The sequence below is a fragment of the Trachypithecus francoisi genome, unplaced genomic scaffold, assembly GCF_009764315.1.
Source record: "Trachypithecus francoisi isolate TF-2019V2 unplaced genomic scaffold, Tfra_2.0 Lachesis_group0, whole genome shotgun sequence".
In the NCBI taxonomy this organism is placed as follows: Eukaryota; Metazoa; Chordata; class Mammalia; order Primates; family Cercopithecidae; genus Trachypithecus; species Trachypithecus francoisi.
Genome location: NW_022681453.1, coordinates 164,579,636 through 164,605,426, shown reverse-complemented (window position 1 = coordinate 164,605,426; position 25,791 = coordinate 164,579,636). Strand labels below are relative to the sequence as shown.

Here is a 25,791-nt window from a genome sequence, read left to right as displayed (position 1 = left end):
GCATAGCTCAAGAAGACTGGTGAGGATTCTTGATCTGCCAGAAATGTTTTCTGGAACATTGTTTGAACCCACTTCCAGACCAGGTTGTTACTTGGCACAGAGTAGTCAGTTAATATACCCTGGTATTCTATTCTGTGATAATATGGAGTTCACAGATGTGTAAGATAAAAGGTGAGGTTTAGGTTGGATCTTGATGCAGAAAGGAAAAATCATGTGTCAAAAAAAAAAATTCTGGCATAACAATTAGGAATCCAAAAATTATCTTCCAGTGATTTAATGTTTTTATAATCAGTAAAAAGGTTTAAGCCAGCTTTACCATTATGTGATTCTATTAATAGTAGGAGTAAGCTCTTGATAGGATACATTTTAGTATAAAGAATAGAAGGATTATAAAGCTGTCAGAGTTGAACTTGTTAGCTTATTAAAAACTTAATTTAAGGCTTAAAAAATAAGTACCAAAGAAAAAACCACATCCCCTTGATATTTCTCTAAGTGGAAAAAAATGTTGAACTTGGTTTGCACAATCTTTTATCAGTCATTTTTTTTTTTATCAGAAGTACTTCTCTGTTTCTAATTTCTTAAATATTCACTTGTCTCCTTTTCCTTTAAGATGTGAGTTCCTTGAGGATAGGAGCCTGTCTTATTCAATAGAAGAAGACACAAAACTGCTGCTAATTTAAATAATTTAAAAACTGACATATTTCTCTTGGTATTTTTTATCTGCTTTTAATTTTATAATATACCGTGGGCTAGTACTTTCTATCCTTTTTCCCAAAAGAATTTTATAGTCCCTAAACTGTAAAATCTAGTGAAGGTAGAAGAATAGAAGAACCTGGTAGTCTTTCTCGCCTAAGTTTACTGCTCCCTCTCCCCAGTTAACACTTAGTATGTGCTTGTCTAGTTACTAGAGTCTCAAACGACCTTTCAGCAGACTCCAGACCACTGAAATGTTTGGGGACTTAGCAACTGAATGGGATCTCCAGACTTTAGTCTGAATTTACCTCACTTGTGCTGGGTCAAGGGGAGGAGGAGTTTAATAGCCTTTGATCCACTCACTGGCTTCACAAGAGATATCATTCAGCTGTCCCAGATATCCATAACAATAAGGTTATCTTGTTTAGATTTCACAACACTATGAAGTAAATTCTGTTAATGTCGTTTAATAGATGTTAAAATGAACACAGAGAGGTTACTAAATGAGTAGCCCAGGATCCCAGAATTAGGTTAGTGGGAAGCTTGGATTAGAACTTCAGGCAATTTGACTACAAAATAGCCTACATTCTCAAGCACTGTACTATTATACTATCTCTCCTAGATAAAAATCTCTGCAGGTTATTATTTTTCTTATGTAAGTGTCAAGAAATTTAGGCTCAGGGAATTTAAGTAGTTTGCCCAAGGACACAGCTAGGAAATGATGGAATCAGAATTGAACTTCAGGTGGACTGACTCCACCTTAGTTTTAACCATCACCCCATACCTTTATGTTGTATCCCATCAAGTTCTGAAATTTTAATTGTTCACTTATTAGAGATATGAAACTCACTTTGTTGCACCTTAATGCCTCCTATATTTTCTGGTTAAAATATATGTATACCAACACACCCCCACTATTCTTGTTTATAAATCTCCCACCCTTCCAGAGTCTTGTGACGTTAGAATTCATTTCAATGGAATTATTTATAGGTGGAAGGAAACAATATGTGTGTAATACAGTCCCTACCTTCAAGGAGTTTGCTTTCTGGTTGGAAAAGACCTAAGTATGGAGGTTGACGTAGAACAAGAAACAGGATGTACCTGCTTAAGTCTAAGTAGGTGAACTTAGGTACTAGATACTTTGGAACAAGTTAAGATTTTTAAGATAAAAAGAGATTTTGCTTTGGGGGCCTGGGAACCCTGAAGATGAAATATAGGATATTATTACTATAGTTGTTTCGCTTTCAGGTATTTCAAATATTAAGGTATTTTTGATTCAGCTATGTGGAGATGGATAACATAATTTATGTTTAATATTTACATACCTTTAATTTGGCTTAAAAGTATTTTATATATTTTAAAATATAATGAATTGTTAGCATGTTTTAATTGGTACAAATATGTTAGTTATTGCTTCTTTCATAGATTGATATATTTTATAGCTTTCAATGGTTCTTGTTTTAATTTCTGATATTCTTATATTATCTGTATCATGCTGGGTTTTTTATGGTTATAAGACTTGCCTTGAAGTACTCATTTGGAAATAACTTGTTTTAGAATATAGCAATAAATAGTATATTCCTTTGTTACCTAAACTTTTCACAACCTTTATACGTTACCTGTTTGTTAAGATCACTTTTATAAGCTAGTATTATAGGTTGCAAAGTTCTGGAGATGAGTGGTGAGAGTGTGTCTGTACATGTGTGTACTCAGTGATAGCATAGCAGAATAGATTAGAAAGAGTATGTGTTTGAAATTATACACAACTTTATTAATTTACACAACTTTGGGTAAAATACATCATTTCTGAGTCTGTTTTTCCCTCTATAATGGGACTATAGCAAGGTTATTGTATTAAATGAGAATGTGCAGCACATAGCATATCACAGATGTTCAAAATATGTTTATTAATAAAAATACTAGTTAATATGAAAAACACAGATTGAAAGGGGACCATGGTATTTTCTTTGTAAGTTTTCTCTTGAGAAATATCCCCCATGTTGGGTAAACAGAGAAAGAAGAAGAAAAAAAAAACTGAAATGATTGGTTTTGACGTTTGTGACTTTGGGAAATTTATAGGGAGGGAGATTATTTGCATTACCCTGTACCCTTTTGACATAGGTGATTCAGGACGAAGGCCTTTTTTTTTTTTTTTCTTAGTGTACCTCTTTAACAGATTTTTAAGGCTTTATTCCCTATCCAAATGGGAAGGTAGGATTATTTTATTTCTTCAGTGAAAAATCAAATGATTTATATCATTTTAGAGTTAGGATTTCTGCATTATGAAATGTTTGCTTTTCCCTTTAAAATATGAATCAATGATTGATTAAATTCACCAATTTAGAAATTGTTAGACAATCTTAAATTTCATTTGTTTAAACTTTGCATTCTAGAAAATAAAATACATCTGGCAGATTAAAACTGATCTTGGTAAAAATATGAATAAAACTATTTCATGGTTTTTATAATCTCATAAACTATTTCTCCATCTTTAAACTTTGATGAGTCCATTGCAGGCATATTCTTACTGCAACTGTCATTATAGGGTTAAACATTTGCTTTATTGTAACACACGAAAGCAGTTAAGCCGTTTGGAATTGTTTACTTGCTAAAACCACTGTTAGTCAGCAGAGGCAGTACACCAGATTTCCTTGTGGCTTTTAGTGGAAAATGTTAAAAGCGCACTCATTTTTCAGTTATAGAATTTTTTAGTTTGATCTGGATTAGTCACAGAACTGGCATGAACCTTCTAATTGTGAAGGCTGTCCAAATGCACTATTTTTTTCTCCTGCTAGAGGAAGTTACATCCCGAGCAGTAGCTCAGATCTCTGGTAAGTGTAACATGTGAGCATTACTAGGCATTTCATCCTGCGGGTCTGCAGTCTTCTTTGCTCTTCAGACTGTTGCTCCGTTGGAATGCTTCTGTGGGACGGATACTGAGGTTCTATAGATATTTTTTAAGGACCTACTCATTTGGGGATGTCAGTGGTGTTTTGCAAGATCATCTGAGGAACAGGAAAGCATTTGAAATCTGAAAAGGATAACTGTTGCGGTTTTCACAGTGGAAGGAAACTATATTGGCAAAGAGGCAGATGATTGAATAAAGTAGTTGGCTCAAAGAAGATGCACAGTCTGCTGTTTTTTCCTCTGAATGAAGACTGTTTAATGGAAGCTGTATTCATGTGGAGATCAAAGGAAACACTGGAATGATAAACTACTATGTTTTTTTTTCTCTCTCTCTTTTATTTATTTATTTTTTTTAAGAAAACAAAAAGCCTGCAGCAGTAATTGGAGCTCAAATGCCTTCTAATTCCTTCACAGCCTGCTTGTTCTATTAGGATTCTCCACTAACACCATTTCTGCCTGGTGCCTGTGCCCTTTTGCTGGAGCAGCCACAGACAACTGCCTGATGGAGAAAGAATGAATGCTCTGCCTTGCTTATGCTATCGATGGGAATAAAGCTAACTGTGTTTCTTCTATTATATGGGAAATCTGGATTAATCAAGCTGTATTCTAGTACCAAGAGTCGTATTGTCTCTTGTGGTCTGACTCATCACATGTAAATGTACTGCAGCTTTGCTATTAATGCAGAGTGGTTTTGTTTTTTCTTTTTTTCGCCCCTTTCCCAAACACTGAAAGAATTGTTAACCTCTGAGCTTCATTTTCAGGATTTGTGCTGAGCTCTAGATCTTTTTTTTCTGTGAATAGTATCTGCATTAAACCAGTGATGAAGAAATGAAGACAAATTAGAAGTGGAAACAGAATAGTGAGATTTTATTTTTTATTTTCAATTATAAGCAAAACAGCTACTGGTAACTATATGACCTTGCAGGAAACAGTGGGTATTGCTGTGATCATCGCTGTCATAGCAGTTGTTTCTCATTTCATTCTATATTGTGTGGTGTTGTGTCACCAAAAACAATGATTGTTTTGTGGAAGTAAATTTCAGAGCTAGAGCAATAAGACTCTTTTGGTAGAGGAAAAATATTTTTAAATGAGCTTGGACTCAGTTTTAGTTATTGATCTGTTGGTGTGAAATTTCTTCTTAAGTATTCCAGTAACCCAACAGGAATAATAGAATTTTGTTATATTTAGGAAGTTACAAATTATGTAGTCATAATTTTAAACTTGTTTTTCCAGTAGTACTAACTTAAAAAAAAAAAAAAAAACTAGCTGTGCTGTTCAGAGAATGTTTGTAAGTGTTGTATAGAAGAGGAGGAAAAACTACTTGTGCTCTTCCAACTGTGACTTTTATCACATAGCTTGGAATTTAGTGTTTTAAAAGATCGAATGAGTCGAGTGTGTATTGTTGTTTTGGAGGAGGTAGAAGATGAGTCTCCTGCATTCATTTCTAAATTGCCACAGGAAAATAAATCCCTACATTCTCCACCTTCTGGAAATGTATTGGTAAGATATGTAAGTTTATATGTTTACTATATTCTGCTGAACTAGTAGTATAAATCTTGTTTTTTAAGAATAGATGTAGATTTGCAATAGTTTCTTTACAAACCCAAATTAAGGCAATACATGTGTAAATATGATGCAATAATATTTTTGTATAAAATGCACATTTCATTTTTACTTTTTTGAATGCTGAGATAACATTTCAGTCTTTACTATGTCTTAATCTCTTAAAAAGACTGTTTAAAAATAATTTGAGAATTAGTAGTCATGGCAACTACGTTTCTGTTTTCATTTTGTGGTTTCAGAAACTGATGTAACAAGAATCAGGAACTCTGCATATTTTAGGAAAGGTTGACTATCCCTAGCAATACCAAAGCATGGCCTTTTCTGTAATGAATTTTATGTATTTACATGCAAGACTTTGTATGAGATTCAGTCTTCATCTTTAACCTTGGTTTTAGTGCTACTATCAGCCGGCTCCTTGACTAGTATAGTATACCTTATCAAATGAGTCTGTGTCGTTAAGAAATCATTATACTTAGTTATGCATGTGTTTGTCTTTTCAAGTTATTTAAGTATCCATTATTTTTTGGTCTTTGATTAGTGGCTATTTTCATCAACTGCCAGGTTTGCTTTCTTGGGATTTGTATCTTTGTACCTGTAGTGCTAGTCCATGTAAGATAATTTGATGCCCCAAACAGACCTTTTCAAAAGAGCCTTCCTTCGTGGGCTGGAAATTGCTTAACAAGTTCTGTCCCACAAGTAGGTGTTGAGATCACACATTTGTATTTGGAAGAGTCTTTCTGTTTGTCATATACAGAAACAAAGGCTTCTACTTATAAGAAATAAAATAAAATCTGATTGTGTTTATTATACTACCTAAATTGGGTCAAACTGAATTCATTTTTTTTTTTTTTTAATTAGACCTTTTTTTTCCAAGTAGGAATCCTGTACTTTGACATGATTTGGTTTTATGAAACTTCTGGCTAATGTCAAAAGTGATTATTGCTACAGGGAAGAAAACTTGTAGATTCAGAAACTATGTATAAATATCGTTAGTCACCCCATATGGATGATTCTAATGTTTTTATTACTCTCTTATATTTTAGCCATCACTGGTGCAAGCTATATTTAACGGAGATCCCGATGAAGTTCGAGCACTAATATTTAAGAAAGAAGATGTTAACTTTCAGGTAAAACAGTTAATTCACTGATGCCAGCCTTTAAAACTACTTATTAAAATTATTTCCTAGAATTGTGATTTTTGTTTATAAGACATAATATAACTCTGTAACAGTTGTTTTAAATGAGGGCAGGAAGGTATTGAGGCAAAAGGGAAAACATTGGACATATACTCAGGGCAGTAATAGCCAGTAGGGGTCTTTTGTTCTCCCAGCTTTTTCTTTGAAATTTTTCAAACACAGGAAAGTTAAAAACAACACTCTGACTACCCATATACCTTTCACTTATGTTTGGCATTGATAACATTTTGCCATATTTGCTTTATTTATTGATATACATCTTTTACATGTATATGTAGTAAGTTGCAGAAATCATGATACTTCACCATTAAATACTTAACTGTGCATTTCAAATGAGGATTCTTTTAAGTGTATATCTAAATATAAGATCAGATTTGCTTTTTGTAAATAATCGTGGTGAGTGTTTTATAATGATGGTTAATTAATTTATATCAGATTAGGTTTTCAGTAAAGTCATTGTTCGAAAAGTTTTCAGACTTAAAGATACAGTAGTATATTCACTGTTGACATGATGGACGGTTTTAGAAAGAGTGGATATATGGATAATTTTCTCTCTATGTTTTTTCAGTGGCCAGTATTTAGTTTACTAAATTGTGGCTGAAAGTACCTTATGTACTCTAACAAAATTACATCCACTAATGTATATATTTTTACCAGAAACAAATGTACCCCTGAGTTATGGAGGGGGTGAAAAGTCATATGATTCACAAAGTCGCTGTGGCAACACCAAAACAGACGACCTAGAAATGATTGTGGTTTTAAGAAAGCACTCGTTGCAAGCTCATTTTTAACTCTCATCTTTCCTCCTTTTTTTTTTTTCTTAATACAATACTGCTGTGACCACTTAGGTAGATACAAAAAGGTTTTAGCTTATTTTTAAAATAGTGAATTATCTAAATAGATTTGAGGCATTGGCTAAAACTGTTTAACATTTTAACATTGGATAATGAACAGAATGCTGTCATTATGTATTTTTTAAAGCATTTTCTAAGTGAATTGACTTCAAGTTTATATTTAGTTGGAAACATGCACCTAATTCAGGATGTATGTATGTATATATGTATGTATTTAGAGACAGTCTGGCTCTGTTGCCCAGCTGGAGTGCAGTGGCATGATAGCTCACTGCAATCTCTGCCTCCCGGGTTCAAGCGATTCTCCTGCCTCAACCTCCTGAGTAGCTGGGACTACAGGCACCTGCCACCACGCCCAACTAATTTTGTGTTTTTAGTAGAGACAGAGTTTCATTCACCATGTTGGCCAGGCTGGTCTCAAACTCCTGATCTCAGGTGATGCGCCCGCCTTGGCCTCTCAAAATGGGATTATAGGTGTGAGGCACTGCGCCTGGCCATGGTTTGTTTTAAATGGAGTGTCTGGTCACTTTACCCAGGGTATACTGAAGAGTGTGCATTTCTAAGAAAATAGCTAAAGGGGTATATAAATGCATGAAAAGGTGGAAAACATGTTTTCTGTTCCATTTAACTCCTAAGATTTTCTTGTTGTTTTGGTTTTATTTTAATAGTACTGACAAATACTACCTTGATTAGAAAGTTTGAACTGTAATTCCATTTACCAGGGCTAATTTCTCCATCATAACAAAGTTTCCATCATAACAAAGTTTATTACAGCTAACATTACTTTTATGTTATATTTTATTAATTTATCCTAAATTTAAAAAATATTCAGAGTCGTTGAGAGCATCAGCTCATTCATCAGTAGTCCTTTCTTGAGAGTAACTCTGACATTGTTTTCAGTGATACAGAGGTTTTTGACAACAACTTTTATGATTGCCTTTAGGCCTTTTCTCTCATGACCCTTTCTTAGTAGTTGAGAGTGTTGCCTTAAAGTCAAGATTTATTAACTTTTTGGCCATTATTTGAATTTAAGATGGTAAATATCTTATGATTTTGTTTGATAAGGAATCATATGGAGTTTTAAAAGGCAGTGGGTGTTAAATGCCCTGACTTTTAATTGGTAATAACATATTTTTAAGCTTTATGTCAGTGTGACTGTGGTGTTTTTCCAAAGTAAATTTATTTAAATAAGTATTTGGAGAATAACATTGGACTTTTTGAAACTCAAGTTTCTCTTAAGTTTTTTGAAGTTGTTTTTATACATTTTTAGAATGGATATAAGTTCACATTTATTTTTCTACCATTAAATAGTCATTGTATAATTTTAGATTAGTTTCTTTTGTCACACCCTGAAATTTTGAATTTTGTAGACCACTAAACAGCACCTTTCTTAGTAACACGCCAAATAGATTTTTCTTTTTATTTTAGTGGGTTTTAAAAAAAATTTGTGGGTACATAGATGTCTATATTTGTGGGGTTCATGGGATGTTTTGGTACAGGCATGTAATGTGAAATAATCATATCATGAAGAATGAGGTATTCATCCCCTCAAGCATTTATCCTTTGATTTACAAACATTCCAATTACATTATTTAAGTTATTTTAAAATATACAATTAAGTTATTATTGACTCTAGTCACCCTATTGTGCTATCAAATAGTAGATCTTATTCATTCTGTTTTTTTGTACCCATTAACCATCCCCACCTCTCACTCAACCCCCCACTACTCTTCCCGGCCTCTGGTAACCATCCTTCTGCTATGTCCATGAGTTCAGTTGATTTGATGTTCAGATCCCACAAATAAGTGAGAACATGTGATGTTTGTTTTTCTGTGCCTGCCTTATTTCGGTTAACATAATGATCTCCAATTCTATCCATGTTGTTGCAAATGACTGGGTCTCTTTTTTTATGGCTGAGGAGTACTCCATTGTGTGTGTTGTATGTACCACATTTTCATTATCCATTCATCTGTTAATGGACACTTAGGTTGCCTCCAAATGTTAGCTATTGTAAACAGTGCTGCAACAGGAGTGCAGATATCTCTTTGATATTCTGATGTCCTTTATTTTGGATATATACGCAGCAGTGGGATTGCTGGATCATATGGTAGCTCTGTGTTTCGTTTTTTGGGGGACCTCCAAACCGTTCTCCATGGTGGTTGTACATTCCCACAAATGGTGTACAAGGGTTCCCTTTTCTTCACATCCTCACCAGCATTTGTTACTGCCTGACTCTTGGATAAAAGCCATTTTAACTGGGACAAGATGATATCTCTTTGAGTTTTACATTTCTCTGATGATAGTGATGTTGAGAACCTTTTCGCCATTTGTGTGTCTTCTTTTGAGAAATGTCTATTCAGATCTCTTGCCCATTTTTAATCAAATTATTGGGTTTTTTCCTGTAGAGTTGTTTGAGCTTCTTATATTCTGGTTATGAATCCCTTGTCAGAGGGGTAGTTTGCAAATGTTTTCTCCCATTCTGTGGGTTGTCTCTTCACTTTGTTGATTACTTCCTTTGCTGTGCAGAAGGTTTTTAACTTGATGTGATCCCATTTGTCCATTTTTGCTTTGGTTGCCTGTGTCTGTGGGCTATTGCTCAAGAAATCTTGGCCCAGACTAATGTCCTGGAGATTTTCCCCAGTGTTTTCTTGTATTAGATTCAGTTTGAAGTGTTTAGTGCATTTTGATTTGATTTTTGTGTATGACAAGAGATAGGGGTCTAGTTTAATGATTTTGCATGTGATTATTCAGTTTCCCAGCACCATTTATTAAAGAGACTATCTTTTCCCAGTGTGTGTTCTTGGCACCTTTGTCAAAAATGAGTTCGCTGTAGGTGTTTGGATTTGGTTTTGGGTTCTCTATTCTGTTCTATTGGTACATGTGTCTGTTTTTATGACAGTACTATGCTGTTTTGGTTATGATAGCTCTGTAGCATAATTTGAAGTTAGATAATGGGAATCCACCAGTTTTGTTCTTTTTGCTTGGAATAGCTTTGGCTATTCTGGGGTCTTTTGTGGTTCCATATAAATTTTAGTATTTTTTCTATTCCTGTGAAGAATGTCATTGGTATTTTGATTGGGATTGCATTGAATCTGTAGATCGCTTTCGGTAGTGTGGACATTTTAACAGTATTGATTCATCCAGTCCGTGAACATGGAATATTTTTCCATTTTTTGGTATCCTCTTCAATTTTCTTCATTCGTGTTTTATTGTTTCCATTATAGAGATCTTTTACTTCTTTGGTTGATTCCAAAGTATTTAATTTTATGTGTGGCTATTGTAAGCAGGTTTACTTTTTAACTTCTTTTTCACATTGTTCACTGTTGGCATATAGAAATGCTAGTGATGTTTGTACATTGATTTTGTATTCTGGAACTTTACTGAATTTATCAGTTCTAGTTTTCTTGTGGAATGTTTAGGTTTTTCCAAATATAAGATTGTATCACCAACAAACAGGTATAATTTGACTTCTTCCTTCCCAATTTGTATGCCCTTTATGTCTTTCTCTTGTCTGATTGCTCTAGATAGGACTTCCAGTACTATGTTGAATAACAGTGGTGACAGTGGGCATCGTTGTTGTGTTGCAGGTCTTAGAGGAAAGACTTCCAGTTTTTCCCCATTCAGTATGATACTAGCTGTGGGTCTGTCATATGTGGCTTTGTTGAGGTATGTTCCTTCCATATCCAGTTTTTTGAAGGTTTTTATCATGAAGGGATGTTGAATTTTTTAATCAAATGTTTTTTCTGCATCAATTGAAATGATCATATGGTTATTCTTTTTTTTTGATATGATATATCATGTTAATTGATTGTGTGTTTTGAACCATCCTTGCATCCCAGAGATACATTCCACTTGGTCATGATGAACGATCTTTTTAATACATTGTTGAATTCAGTTTGCTGGTATTTTGTTGAGGATTTTTGCATCAATATTCATCAGAGATATTGGCCTGTAGTTTTGTTTTTTTGATGTGTCTTTGTCTGGTTTGGGTATCAGGGTAATACTGGCCTTGAATGAATTTGGAATTATTCCCTCCTCTATTTTTTAGAATATTTTGAGAAGGATTGGTATTATTTTCTTTTTTAAATGTTTGGTAGAATTCAGCAGTAAAGCCATTGTGTCCTGGCCTTTTCTTTACTAGAAGACTTTTTATTACACCTTTGATCTCATTATTTGTTATTGGTCTGTTCAGGTTTTGGATTTCCTCTTGTTTCAGTCTTGGTAGGTTGTGTGTGTCTAGGAATTTGTCCATTTCTTCTACATTTTCCAGTTTATCAGCATATATAGTTGTTGCTTACAGTAACCACTAACAAGCCTTTGGAATTCTGCAAATAAGTCGTAATGTTTCCTTTTTCATTTCTGATTTTATTCGGATCTTCTCTTTTTATCTTAGTCTGGCTAAAGGTTTGTCAATTTTATTTTTTTAAGTCAACTTTTTATTTCCCTAATAGATTTTTAACAAAACTTTAATTTAAAAAAATTATACATTCATATTATTTGGTATGACATGAAGTCTTCTATGGTAGAAGTCATGTAACATAGTTTCACTAGCAAATACTAGAGTTTTATATTTGGCGGCTTGTGGCCACAGATACTTTTGACTACGTGAATAAATAGAGGTGTTTTGCTAACAATTTAATCTAGAGCATGGTAATTTGGGGTTGTTTAAAACAGCAATGTCAGAGCTCTGGGTGAGCTTCTCTGTGAAACTCTTGGCTTTCTTATAATAAAGAGATGACTGCTGCATCAAAGTGGAAAAGGGACTCTTCTGTACATTTTTTTTTTTTTTAAATAAAGGAGAAAACATCTCTTCCAGAGTCCCCACAAAATTCCTTCCTAAAGTTCCATTGGTTACAAGACTACTCTAAACTAATTCACCAGCAAAGCAGTTGAAAGACGTAGATTTTCATATCTTCTTAGCCTTATTGGCTGTACAAGTTGAGTGAATCCTGTTAACTTCAACCCTCACTTTTCTTTTTTTTTTCTTTTTTCTTTTTTTTGTAAATGTGTAGGGTTACATTAATGATCTTCACAGTCTTTCCCCACTCCAAATTCAGGATACTCTAAAAATTCTAAATGACTTTAGTGACCTCCTACTTTTGCCCAGAAGCTTTCATTTGTGTTTCTAGAATTTTGTGACCAAAATAATAAATGCCTTTCCCTAAGATTTACTAGAACTTAATGCCATGTTGTGGAACCCAAATAAGTTAATCTGAAATATTAATGATACCACATTTTAGAGGAAAACTTTGATTCTTCTTTATAAGAAAATTATTTTCTATAAATACAATTTTTTTATTAAGAGTGTTAAAATTGGTGTTAATTGTAGAACTTTACTTTTGAGACAGACATAGGCATAAGCCATTTTATACTACTCAATTTAACTTGTACAACAGTTTTGTAAAATTGACAGGTTAACGTTTCTACTAAAATTTACAGAAATTAACCTTCTGCAGAATCAGTATAGCAGGATGGGCATTTGAACCCATGTCCAACTTAATAGTAACTGGAGAAATAAAGCATATTGCTGAGAGAGAAAGACACATCAATTGTATCTCAATAAAAGTGTTTAAAAAATAGGCTGAGGCACTAGCTGAGACCTTTCAGACCAAAGTTACTTCATTTCAGTATGAAATTTAGGACATAATTTATCATATTTTTTGCCATACCATATAACTATCAATATCTGTGTAAGTATAAATAATCATCAGCATATTTCTGAGTATGCAAGTATTGATACTTGAGCTTTATAGAAAATGCCAGTATTTACCTTCCACCAATTCGTATAAACATATGCACTAAAATTGCTTTGAACACTGAACCTAGAGGAAAGGTAGTCTGTGAAGTTAATAATATATTTAATAACAGATAATAAATTTAAAATTTTTTGCTTGTCCATTGAAGTAGAATTTTTGTTAACTTGATGAAAAGATCCCATTTATTACCAATGAACAGGATTAATAATAACCCAAATGCCCTCTAAGAGGGAACTAGTTCTGCTAGTTAAATAAATTATGCTATGAAATACAGTTATAAAGAATGAGGAAAGTCTCTATAGACTAATATGGACTGACTCCTAAAATACATTGGGAATGAAAAAGGAAAATCAGAACTCATGTATAACATGCTTACTAAAAATAAATACCTGAGTGGAATACAAATTTCTGTATTTTGAACCTCCAAAAACTACTGGTTCCAGTGGATAATACCTTCTTTGTTTCAGGACCACCATAGTGATCATTTAGTCATAGTGACATAGGACATATACTCGGTTATGGATCTTGGGAGAAACCTCAACATTGATGAAGAAAATTTACAAATTTGAAACTGGAATCTAGAGGCACTGGCTACACAGAGCTGGAGGGAGGTGTCATTTCTCTCCTGGGAGAAAGCTGAGTTCATGCCTGCCCCCACCTTCACTCCATGTTCCATACAAGCCAGCTGAAAGCTGGGTAGATACACCTGAGATGGGGATGGAGGGTTGTGAGCTCCAACACTAGTTACTGTGAATAGCTATAAGAAAAGACCACGTACATACCTATGGTTTTAGGACAGAGGGTGCTTTTTTTTTTCCTCTTGTGTAAATGTCTAGTGGTGGAATGGTTGAATATGCATGCTTAATTTTTTAAGAAACCGACCAACTGTTTACCAAACTGTTTGTATTATTTTATGTTCTCACCAGCAGGATATGAGAATCCTAAATTTTCCACATTCTCACAAATCTTTGGTATAATCAGTCTTTTAAAATCTTAAACATTTTAGTAATAGTAATATCTCAATTTGATCTAAATTTGTATTTCTATAATGATGAATGATGTTGAGCATCTTTTCATGATCTTGTCAGTCCATATATCTTTAGTGAAATGTCTTTTCAAATGTTCTTGCAAGTTTTTTAATTGGATTGTTTTCTTACTCTTGAGTTTTCAGAGATCTTTTATATGTTCTGGAAACAAGTCCTCGATCTTCGGCTGTGTTTTCGTTCTCTTAAGAGTGTTTTTGAAAAGCTCAAGTTTTATTTTGATGACATCCACATTTATCAATTTATTATATTATGGATCTTGGTTTTGCTGTTGTATCTTTAAAAAAAAGAAAAAACCTGTCCTATTGTCATTTTGTTTTGCTCATATCTTCCAGAAGTTTTACAGTTTTAAGTTTCACATTTGTCAACAAATTCACTGAAAAGGATTTTCTTTCAAAAAGGAAAGAGGCTTTATGCCAGCTAACAGTTTGTACACCAGGAAAATGCAGCCTTCTATACAAAACAGAGGTGTGTTCTGAGAGAACCAAGAGAAAGTTTGTCTTTGATGGCAAAAGTTTTCGCCCAGGTTCCCACTCTGATCTGCTTGTGCAAATGAGGGATACAAACTCAGTTAGTTCTGATTGTTTGAAACTTGTTGAGTTCTGATGGTTCAGCGCAGATCACAGTCTGTCGATTGATCTATTGATTGATTCAGGTATCATACACAGGAACAGACAACTATGAAAGTCCCAAAGTTTAGTATGACATTTTCCCCTGAACACTCAGTATGTGTGTAACCTCTAATTACCAAATTGTTGCTTGACTTTGTTTGAAATTTAGTTCCACTTAGCCACTCAGGATTCATCTTGAAGGATTGGCTCTTTCAGAGTTTGCACATTTAAATGTGCTGTCTATTTTGACTTAATATTTGTGTATGATGCAAAGTATATGACAGTTTATTAATTTCTCTCACCATTATTTTGTAATTTCATTATAAATGTCTTTTGTCAGATTTATCTGTATTTTATAATTTTTTATCCTAATGTAAATGACGTTTTATTTAATTTTAAAATAGCCTAATTATTCTCCATTACTGAAACAAGTTCCTCCTGAGTACTCTACTCCATGCTGCAGGAATTACTAGTGTTCCCTAACTGGCTAGTTGGAACAGAACACTCTGTTCTCTGCGATTCGTCGTTCTCATTGGAGGTGATATCACTCCTAATTAAGAGAAAATAGATTCTTTGTGGGTATGTATGTATATGAAAAATCTTACATATTCCAATGATTTGTGGCCCTCTAAAAGGCCAAAGTGCATAACTTAGAAATACAGTGGTATTGAAATTTCATGGGAAACGATTAGGAAAGACTGTCAGAAAAGGGTAGTAAGGAAAAAAGGTTGAAAAACACTGCTGTTTCTTTCACCAGCTTCAGGTAGTATTCTTACACTCCTTTCCCACTCAGTGCTCAGTTGAGTACTCAAAGGGAGATTCTGCAGATCTTAGGGAGTCTCTCCATCTATTACTTTCTCCTCTGTTGCTCTGTCCTGAGAATTCCAGCCCCTTTGTTCGCTCCAGACTGTCTCCTAAACTCACAGGGAATTAAAAACAGCAACAACAACAACAAAACTTTGTATGCAGCATTAAGAATTTTATTGATTGAAGCAACTGACATTCCACTGAATGTTTTCAGACTCAGACATTACATATTTTGTGGAATGGTAATTTTCTTTTGTATTCCAGCAGTGTTTTTGGAATAGAAACTGTAAACATTAGCCTACCAAACAATTGGATTGCATTTGATGATTAAAATTGTCCAGTCGTAGATGGCATCACCTCTACTTTTTATTATTAATATTAGTTTTAATTGACAAATGATAATTGTGTATATTTGTAGAGTACAATGTAATATTTTGGTATATTATACAATGTGGGATGATTAAATCAAGCTAATATATCCATCACCTCACTTATTGTTTGTGATTTTTTTTTTTTCCTTCACCTTTTTGTTCCATCCAGGCCTGCCCACAATGAGGGCAGATCTTCCCCACTGAGTCCACTGACTCACATGCCAGTCTCCTCCAGAAACATCCTCATGGATTTCTACAGAAATAATGCCATACCAGCTATCTAAGTATCCTTTAATTCAGTCAAATGGACACCTAAAATTAATCATGACAGGTCCTTTATCTCTTTTAATCAGGTTGTTTTCTTTTGAGTTGAGTTTATTATATACTTTGAATATAAATTCTTTCTCAAATATATGGTTCACTAATATATATATGTGATTTTTTTTTTTCTGTGCAAAAGTTTTTTCATTTAATGCAGTCCGATTTGCCAGTTTTTGTTTTTGTTGCTTGTGCTTTCAAGTCATATCCAAAAAAATGTTGCCCAGACCATTGTTGTGGTGCTTCCACCCCCTTGTTTGTAGTTTTATAATTTCAGGTCTTATATTTAAGTCTTTAATGTATTTTTAGCTGATGTTTGTATATGGTATGAGATAAGGATGCAATTTCATTCTTCTGCATGTGGATATCCAGTTTTCCTAACATCTTTTATTGAAGAGGCTATTCTTTCTACATTGTGTGTTCTTGGCACCTTTGTCAAAGATCAAGTGACCGTAAATGAGTGGATTTATTTCTGGGCTTTCTATCCTGTTCCACTGGTCACTCTGTCTGTTTTTATGCCAATGCTGTGCTGTCTTTATTATAGTAGCTTTATAATATATTTTGAAGTCAGTGGTGTGATGCCTCCAGCTTTGTTCTTTTCGCTGGTTATTGTTTTTCGCCATTCGTGGTCTTTTATTGTTTCATATGAATTTAAGGGTTGTTTTTTCTATTTTCTGTGAAAAATTACATTGGAATTTTGATAAGGATTGCACAGAATTTGTGTATTGCTTTGGGTAATATGGACATTTTAACAATACTAATTTTTTAGTTCATGAACACAGTATATCTTCTCATTTATTTGTGTTTTCTTCAGTTTTTTTCATTAATGTTTTATAGTTTTTAGTATACAGATCTTTTACCTGTTTGGTTAAATTTTCACCTAAATATTTTATTTTTTGTTGTTGTTGTTGTTGCTATTATAAATAGGATTGTTTTCTTAATTTCCTTTTTAGATAGTTTGTTGTTAGTATATACAAAGGCTACTGATTTTTTTTTTTATGTTGATTTTGTGTCTTACGACTTAATTCATTTGTCAGTTTCAGTAGTTTTTTGGTGTGTCTTTAGGGATTTCTCTGTGTAAGATCATGTCTGCAAATACAATTTTATTTCCTTCTTTCTTATTAGGATGCCTTTTACTTCTTTCTCTTGCCTAATTGTTCTGGCTAGGACTTGCAGCACTATAGTGGATAGGAGTGGTGAGGGTGGGCAGCATTCTTGTCCCTCATCTTAGAAGAAAGCTTTCAACTTTGTACTGTCAGGTGTGATGTTAGCTGTGGGCCTACCATTTTTGGCCTTTACAGGACCTGTTATTGATGTGTAATTTTAGTGTTTTACTATGCTATAAAAAGCAAGTAAGCCTTACAAGTATCTGATTACTGCTAAATTTGTAGAATGGAATACGTTCAGTACTTAGAATAGGATGCTGTCTGTTTTTATATATTATTATAGAGCAATGTCTAGATTACAACATGAATTAATAACCAGATTCTAAAATACCTGCAGGGAATTTGTCCTGGGGCAAGAACTGTGCCTTCCATATTGTAGATGGTCAGCACTGGAAAGGGATCTTAAAGATTAAGTAGTTAAATCAACTCTGTTACAGATGAGGCAAAACTAAGGCCCTTGGAATTAATTGATTTGGTCACTTCCATTTGGTCACTTTCCAAGATCTCAAAGATACTTAAGAATCCAGTTTTCCTTATGTCAATTTTAGTTTTTTGTCCATATTGTCTCCCCTGGCGTGTCACCTCTCAATTCTATCTAGTGGCTTAGCATTAGTGATTTCTTACCTTTTCTCTTCTAGCTATAAGCATATAAGCTCTTTAGTAAATACTTGCTTGTTTAATTTGATAAAACTTGGTATGTTGGTTTATTCACTTGACTAGTAATATGTGCCAGTTACTATGCTGGGTCCTGTGAAGGCAAGTCCAATCATGCATAATTTCTTCTCCCTGCTTTTTAATGTTATTTCCTTATATCAGATTATCAGTTGTACCTGCATTCTCTTCCTCTTCCTTTGCCTCATCTTAAGCTTATGTTTGTTCTTCAGGCTGCAGTTTATGGTAGGCAGACTTTTAAAATGGTCCCCTGTATGATTTCTGGTATTGTAAGCATGATAGGGTATTGTATTAGTTTGTTCTCCCGCTGCTATGAAGAAATACCCGAGACTGGGTAATTTATTTAAAAAGAGGCTTAATTGACTCACAGTTCTGCTTGGCTGCAGGGGCCTCAGGAAACTTAAAGTCATGGCAATCATGGCAGAAGGCACCTCTTCACAGGGTGGCAGGAGAGAGAATGATTGCCAGCAGGGCAAATGCCACATACTTATAAAACCATCAGATCTCCTGAGACTCACTCATTATCATGAGAATAGCATGGGGGAAACTGCCCCCCATGATTCAGTTACCTCCACGTAGTCCCATCCTTGACATGTAGGGATTATTACAATTTAAGATGAGATTTGGGCGGGGACACAGAGCCAAAGCATATCAGGTCTCATTCCTGATTAGTTTATGTCATCTGGCAGAGCATAAAGCTTACTCTAGGTAAGTGAGATTATCTAGATGGGTCTGCCCTAATCACATGAACTCTAAATCTGGGTTTAGAGTTAACAACAAAGGGAGTAGGAGATTAGAAATATGAGAGGGATTTGATGTGAAGGATATTCTCTGTTACTGACTTTGAAGATGGAGGGAGCCATATGGTAAGAACTCAGACATTCTCTGCTACTGGAGGGTGACCTCTGGCTGACAACCGGGAAAGGAAAATGGAGGTCTTACAAGGACAAAGAACTGACTATTGCCTGAATGAGCCAAAAAACCGATTTTTTTTTTTCCTTTTAGTCAGACCTCCAGGTGAGAACATAGCCCATCAACAACTTGATTTCAACTTTGTGTAACCCTCAGCAGAGAACCCAGTCACACCATGCCTGAATTACTGCCCTTAAAACTGTGAACTAAAAGATGATTTGTTTTAAGCTGTTGGACTTTTAGTAATTTGTTATGCAGCAATGGAAAATTAATATCATACATAAATATATTTTTCTGGAACTCCTTTCCTGGTCTCCCAGCTGGTATTACATCAGCCTAATAGGTGTCCATAGCAGTCTGAACTTCTCCCTTGTAACAGTCATCATATTAATTGACTTGTTTCATGTTCAGTGGCTCTAACTCTGGAGATAGGAATCTTGTTTGACTTATTCCCTGTTTTTATACTCAGAGTATGATAAATAGTAGCTATTTAATAAGTGTTAGAAGCGAATGAATATAAAGAAGACATAGCCCCTGACTTTAGCAAGTTTATAATCTAAAGATATTTGATTATATTATGTATGGGTATTGAGAGGGGTAGGGCGGAGAGGGTATGTGTGTGTGTGTGTGTGTGTGTGTGTGTGTGTGTGTGTATTTATAGTTTGGTTTTGGTGATGGGAGTAGTCAGCTGTCCAGGTTGCCCCTCTGAAGTCAATGCTCTGATAGACCATAAACAGAAAACTGCAAATGATACCAAACTTATTATTTCGTAAGAGAATACTGCCATTCTCCATATTTTGGGTACACATGTGTTTTGTTTCACCCTTTCTGTTTCAAGTTTATTGAAAGAAGCCTGTTTAGCTTAATTGTACTTGGGCAGCTGACACTTGACTAGCTCAAAAAATAATAAACTCATCATTTAGAACACATGTGTCTCTGTATATGAGAAATAACAGTTACAAATACTGTAGGTCAAAGTTTCATCATTGGTTTGGAAGATAAATATGTACAGTGAGGGTATGGGGTTTTATTTACACAGAAACTAGATTACTTCCCCCCCGCCCCACCCCAAGATTGCATTGCACAGATCTCTGGTAATAAAATTTCTACTTTTATTCCTGATTCCATGTGGAACCAAATTGGTGCTTAGGGAAGGGACATGGGTATATAAAGGATAAGTAGTTTTTTCAGTTTTAGGTGACTTTTTTTCATTTTGAACATTAGTTCAGGAGAACAAACTTCCTAAACCAACAAGAGAAACTACTGTTCTTAGGCTGGAAATATTTCAGAGCCTTTCTTCTGTCAATTCTTTGATATATTTTACTTCTTATTTCAGATGTGTTTTAATTGATATGTTGGAAGAATGGGTACACTTTCATAACCAACTCTTTCCTCCTCTTAACCTTTTTAAAATTAGGAAATATAATAAACTTAAATTATGTAAAACAAATGTACAATTTAATGAATATGTAAATGTAACCACGACCCAGATCAGAAAACAACATCGTTAGCACCTCAGAAGTGCTCTTGTTGGTGACCACTTTATGATCAAAACTTTCCACCCCACCCCTCAGTGTAACCAGTAAATTTCTATAATAGTCTCTTTTGGTTTTCTTTATAATTTTGCCACCTACTTTCTCTTCCCTAAGCAATACAATTTAGTTTTGCATATTTTGAATCAAATAGATCATACAGTATATATTCTTTGAGTCTGTGTTCTTTTGTGCACCGCTGTTTTAAAAATTTACCTGATTCCACTTAATGCATCCAACACAGTTTATCTATTCTGCTATTGATGTATAATTGAATTGTTTCACATTTTGTTTCTATTTTGAACGATGCAACTATTTGTAAATATGTCTTCTGATACACATAAGCATGCATTTCTATAATATAAATACTTGGCTATACATATATTCAGCTTTACTTGATAATGTGATATTATTAAACAACTTAAACTTCCATGAGCACTGTGTGAGAATTCTTATTGGTCCACATCTTTGGACCACATTCTTGGTTTTTGAAGTATGTAATGTACGATGTGGTAAAGTGTTTATTTGGACATGGTCCAGTTTCCTAGCATATAGCTTCTAAAAAAACCCTTGGAATGTCTGGGGTGATAAGTGTCTTTTTTATGGTTATGAGGCCCCTCAGCTTCAAGATGAGGGTTTGTCACCTGAAAGACCAACGCATGATTAGAGGGCTTTAACTTTTCAAACCCCCCATCCTCCAATCTCTGGAGAAAGAAGAGGGACTGCACGTTGAGTTGGCTACCAGTAGCCATTTGTTTAATCAATCATGCTTATGTAATGAATCCTCTATAAAAGCCCAAAAGGATGGGGTTCAGGGATTTTCCAGTAGCTGAACATGTGGCAGTTCTGGAGGGTGGTGCACCCAGAGAGGATATGGAAGTTGCACATCCTTCTATGGAAGATGTGTGTCTTATACGTCTCTTTCATCTGGCTGTTCGTCTGTACCCTTTTTTGTGTTATTAATAAATCAGTAAATATAAATAAAGTGTTCCCAGAGTTATTCAAGGTCCTCTAGCAAACTAATCAAACCTGAGAAGGAGATAGTGGGCACCTCAGTTTATAGCCAGTTGGTGAGAAGTATAGGTGAAAACCTACTAATAGGGACTGGCATCTGAAGTAAGGGGCAGTCTTTTGGGACTGAGCACTCTCTTTGAGATCTGATGCTGTCTTCAGGTAGATAGTGTCAGGATTGAATGGAATTAGAGTACACCCAGCTGGTGTCCTCCGGGGAATTGCTTTGTTACATGAGGAAACAGCCTCCACATATCAAATACTGGTTTTGTATAGAGTGATGTGTGAGTTGAAGGGAAAAAACTGATTTTTCCTCCTACATAGTTGTATGTTGTTATTTTAGCTTGCTTTTTTATGACAGTTTCAGGCACATTTTATATGTTAATTAGACATACATATAGCCAGTCTCTTTTATGAAGTACCTGTTAAATCTCCTGGGCCAGGCACGGTGGCTCACGCCTGTAATCCCAACACTTTGGGAGGCCAAGGTGTGTGGGTCATTTGAGGTCAGGAGTTCAAGACCAGCCTGGTCAACATCGTGAAACTCCATCTCTACTAAAAATACAAAAATTAGCCAGACATGGCGGTGGGCACCTGTAGTCCCAGCTAGTCGGGAGGCTGAGGCAGGAGAATCGCTTGAACCCTGGAGGTAGAGGTTACAGTGAGCTGAGATTGTGCCACTGCACTCCAGCCTAGGTGACAGAGTGAGACTTTGAAAAATAAATAAATACATACATAAATAAATCTCCTGCCTATTTTTGAGTTGTCTCTTACCTAATTTGCAGCAAATCTTTTTATATTCTGGATATGAGCCCTTTTTGACCTGCATGTGTTGCAGATATCTTCTCCCATTCCAACTTGTCTTTTCAAAATTCTTTATGGTGTCATTAAACATGAGGTCTTTATTTTTTATGCCTTGTTTTTCAGTTTTTAAAAAATAGTTAATGCTTTTGATGTCTTGTTTCAGAAGTCTTTTCCTAACTTGAGTTGTAAAGATAACGTTCCATATTTATATATGAGTGCTTTTAACATTTTGCTGTTTACATTTAGTTTTATAATATAGTTGCAGTTAAATTTTACATAAAATGTGAGGTAGTGGTTTGGGTTTGGTTTTTGTTTTCATTCTTTTCCAAATAGGTACCACATTGTCCCAGCGTAATTTAAATGCCCATATTTTGTTGGGTGGTTTTCTTATTTTTGAGTTTTAAGAGGTCTTTATATATTCTGAATTCAAGTTCTCTGTCAGATCTGTGATTTGCAAATATTTTCTCCCAATGCATGCTTTGTCTTTTTATCCTCTTAACTGTGTCTTTCTCAGTACAAGTAAAGTCTCATTTTGATGAAGTTTAATTCATTAACTTCATGGATTTTGCTTTTGGTATTGCATCTAAGAGCTCTTTACACAACCCACGGTTTTCTCCTAAGTGTAGTAATTTTAGATTTGGGAAATTATTTGCTTTAGGTGTTAGGTATAGATGGAGGTTAGTTTTTTGTCATGTGGTTATCCAGGACCATTTGTTGAAAATACTATACATTGACTTGCCTTTGTGCTTTAGTCAAAAATCATTCATATTTGTGTGGGTTTGTTTCTAGACATAAATTTTAGCTTTTTAATATCTACAAGAAATCCCGTGAGGATTTTTATTGTGATTGCATTGAATCTATAGATCAAATTGAGGAAAACTGGCATTTTAGCAATAGTGAGTCTTCCAATTCATGTACATGGCATCTCTCATCATTTACTTAGGTGTTCTTTGATTTTTTGATGGGTGTTTCGTAGTTTTCAGCATACAAATCTTGCAATTTTTTTTTTCTTTTTTGACATGGAGTCTTATTCTGTTACCCAGGCAGGAGTGCAGTCTTGGCTCACTGCAACCTCCGTCTCCTGGGTTCAAGCAATTCTCCTGCCTCAGCCTCTCAAGTAGCTGGGATTACAGGTGCACACCACCACATGTAGCTAATTTTTGTAGTTTTAGTAGAGGCAGGGTTTCGCCATGTTGGCCAGGCTGGTCTTGAATTCTTAACCTCAGGTGATCTGCCCATCTTAGCCTCCCATAGTACGGGGTTTACAAGAGTGAGCCTCTGCATCTGGCCCAAATCTTGCAAATTTTTATTAGATTTATACTTAAGCATTTATTTTCCTTCTCTTTTTATCTTTTGATGCTATTGTGATACCTTTTCTTAGTATAACTTTCACTTATTAATTGCTTGTAAGAAATATAGTTGGTTTTGTATATTGACCTTGCATTCAACAACTTTTCTAAACTTAGTCTAGGAATTTTTTTTTTTTTTAGATTCCTTGGAATTTTCTTTATAAATAATATGCCATCTATGACTAAATGTACTTTTCTTTCTTTTTTCTCAATTGATAAGTTTTTTTGCTTTTCCTTATTTTACTGACAAGTACTTGAGTAGGAGCGGTGAGAGTAGACATTTTGGCCTCATTCCTATCTCAGAAAAAAAGCATTCACTCTCACCATTAAATTACCTGTCAGCTGTAGATTTTTGTAAATACGCTTTATTGGGTTAAGAAAATACCCCTGTAAGTTTGCTGAGAGTTTTAAAAATTATAAGCTAGCCGTGTGTGGTGGTGTGCGCCTGTAATCCCAGCTACTCAGGATGCCGAGACAGGAGAATTGCTTGAACCTGGAAGGTGGAGGTTGCAGTGAGCCAAGATCGTGCCACTGCACTCTAGCCTGGGCAACAGAGGGAGACTCTGTCTCAAAATAATTAATTAATTAATTAAAAAAGATCATGAGTAGATACTGGGTTTTGGTAAATGTGATGATTATATGACCTTTCTTTTTGTTAGTCTGCTAATATGTTGAATTTACACCATTTGGTTCTAGTTGAATGAGACTTGTGATCCCAGAATAAACCCCAGTTGGTCGTGATGTAGTACCCTTTTCATATATTGCTGAATGCAGTTTGCTGATATTTAGTTGAAGATATTTATGTCTGTGTTGATGGGGGATATTCATCTCTGTTTTGGTTTTTGTTTGTTTGTGTTTTGGTAATATCTTTGTCTGGTTTTGGTATCAGGATAATGTTGGCTTCAACATCTTTTTATGTTTTGGGGATTTTATTGATAATCCCCTCTTAGTTTTGATACAGATTATTTTTTCCTTTGATCATTCTGACTAGAAGATTATTAATTATATTTATCTTTTCAAAGAATCAGCTTTTGAGTTCACTAATACTCTGTTTTTGTTTTGTTTTCATCTTTATCATTTTCATCCTGCTTTTTTTTGCTGGTTATTTTGCCCTTTTTTTCTAGTTTAAGTGAAAGCTTAAATTATTAAGACCTTTTCTGATACAAACATTTAATACATAAATTGCTCTCTATTGCTTTAACTTTATCCCCAAAATTTTAATGTGTTGTATTCATTTTCATTCCATTCAAAATATTTTTCTAATGTTCTTGGAGCCTTCCTCTTTACATGGGTTATTTAGAATTCATTTTCTACATTTATTCTACTTTACTACTGAAATATTCTTTGAATCCCAAATACTTGGCACTTTTCAAATTGTCAGGTTATCTTTCTGTTATTTCCAATTTAATTTTGTTATGGCCAAAGAACGTACTTTGTATGATTTTGATTTATTTTAATGTGTTAAGGTTTGGTTTTGGCTCAGAATATGGTTTATCTTAATGTTTCAAGTGCTCTTGAAAATAAGTGATATCGTTTGGATGTTTGTCCCCTCCAAATCTCTTGTTGAAATGTGATCTTCAGTCTTGGAGGTAGAGTCTAATGGGAAGTGTTTGGATCATGGGGGCAGATCCTTTATAAATGGGTTGGTGCCTTCCCAGCAGTAAATGTGAGTTCTAGCTCTCCTACTTCATCCAACAGCTGGTTGTTTAAAGAGCTTGGCACCCGCTCTTCTCTCTCTTGATACCTCTCTTCACCTTGTGACACCCCTGCTTTCCTTTCACCTTCTGCCACCATTATAAGCTTCCTGAGGCCCTCACCAGAAGCAGATGCTGGTGCCATCCCTTTTTTTTGAGACAGTTTCTTTTTTTTTTTTTTTTTTTTTGAGACGGAGTCTCGCTCTGTTGCCCAGGCTGGAGTGCAGTGGCCGGATCTTGGCTCACTGCAAGCTCCGTCTCCCGGGTTAACGCCATTCTCCTGCCTCAGCCTCCCCAGTAGCTGGGACTGCAGGCGCCCGCCACCTCGCCCAGCTAGTTTTTTTGTATTTTTTAGTAGAGACGGGGTTTCACCGGGTTAGCCAGGATGGTCTCGATCTCCTGACCTCGTGATCCGCCCGTCTCAGCCTCCCAAAGTGCTGGGATTACAGGCTTGAGCCACCGCGCCCGGCCTTGAGACAGTTTCGATCTGTCACCCAGGCTGGAGTGCAGTGGCAGGATCTTGGCTCACTGCAAC

General features: G+C 35.0%; 1 protein-coding gene and 1 long non-coding RNA gene across 15 annotated transcripts in view; one reads left to right on the top strand and one right to left on the bottom strand.

Annotated features, from left to right (window-relative positions):
• The window catches only part of ANKRD28 (ankyrin repeat domain 28), a 205,281-nt gene that overhangs the window by 73,081 nt on the left and 106,409 nt on the right, over positions 1-25,791 (top strand). For 4 of the 14 annotated variants that reach the window (XM_033212714.1, XM_033212710.1, XM_033212704.1 and 1 more), the window contains one exon: positions 6,207-6,290. The exons of 1 other annotated variant lie outside the window; for it this stretch is intronic. Coding sequence is in view for 6 of the 13 variants with exons in the window: in XM_033212704.1 (XP_033068595.1) it covers positions 6,207-6,290 (84 nt within the window). In the remaining 7 variants the exon portion in view is untranslated. Of the gene's footprint in view, positions 1-3,315; positions 5,110-6,206; positions 6,291-25,791 lie in introns of those variants that run through there. 9 more of the 14 variants (XM_033212702.1, XM_033212707.1, XM_033212717.1 and 6 more) reach the window with 5 other exon arrangements.
• Positions 1-25,791, bottom strand: part of LOC117084210 — an 88,321-nt gene that overhangs the window by 46,326 nt on the left and 16,204 nt on the right. The window lies entirely within an intron of this gene.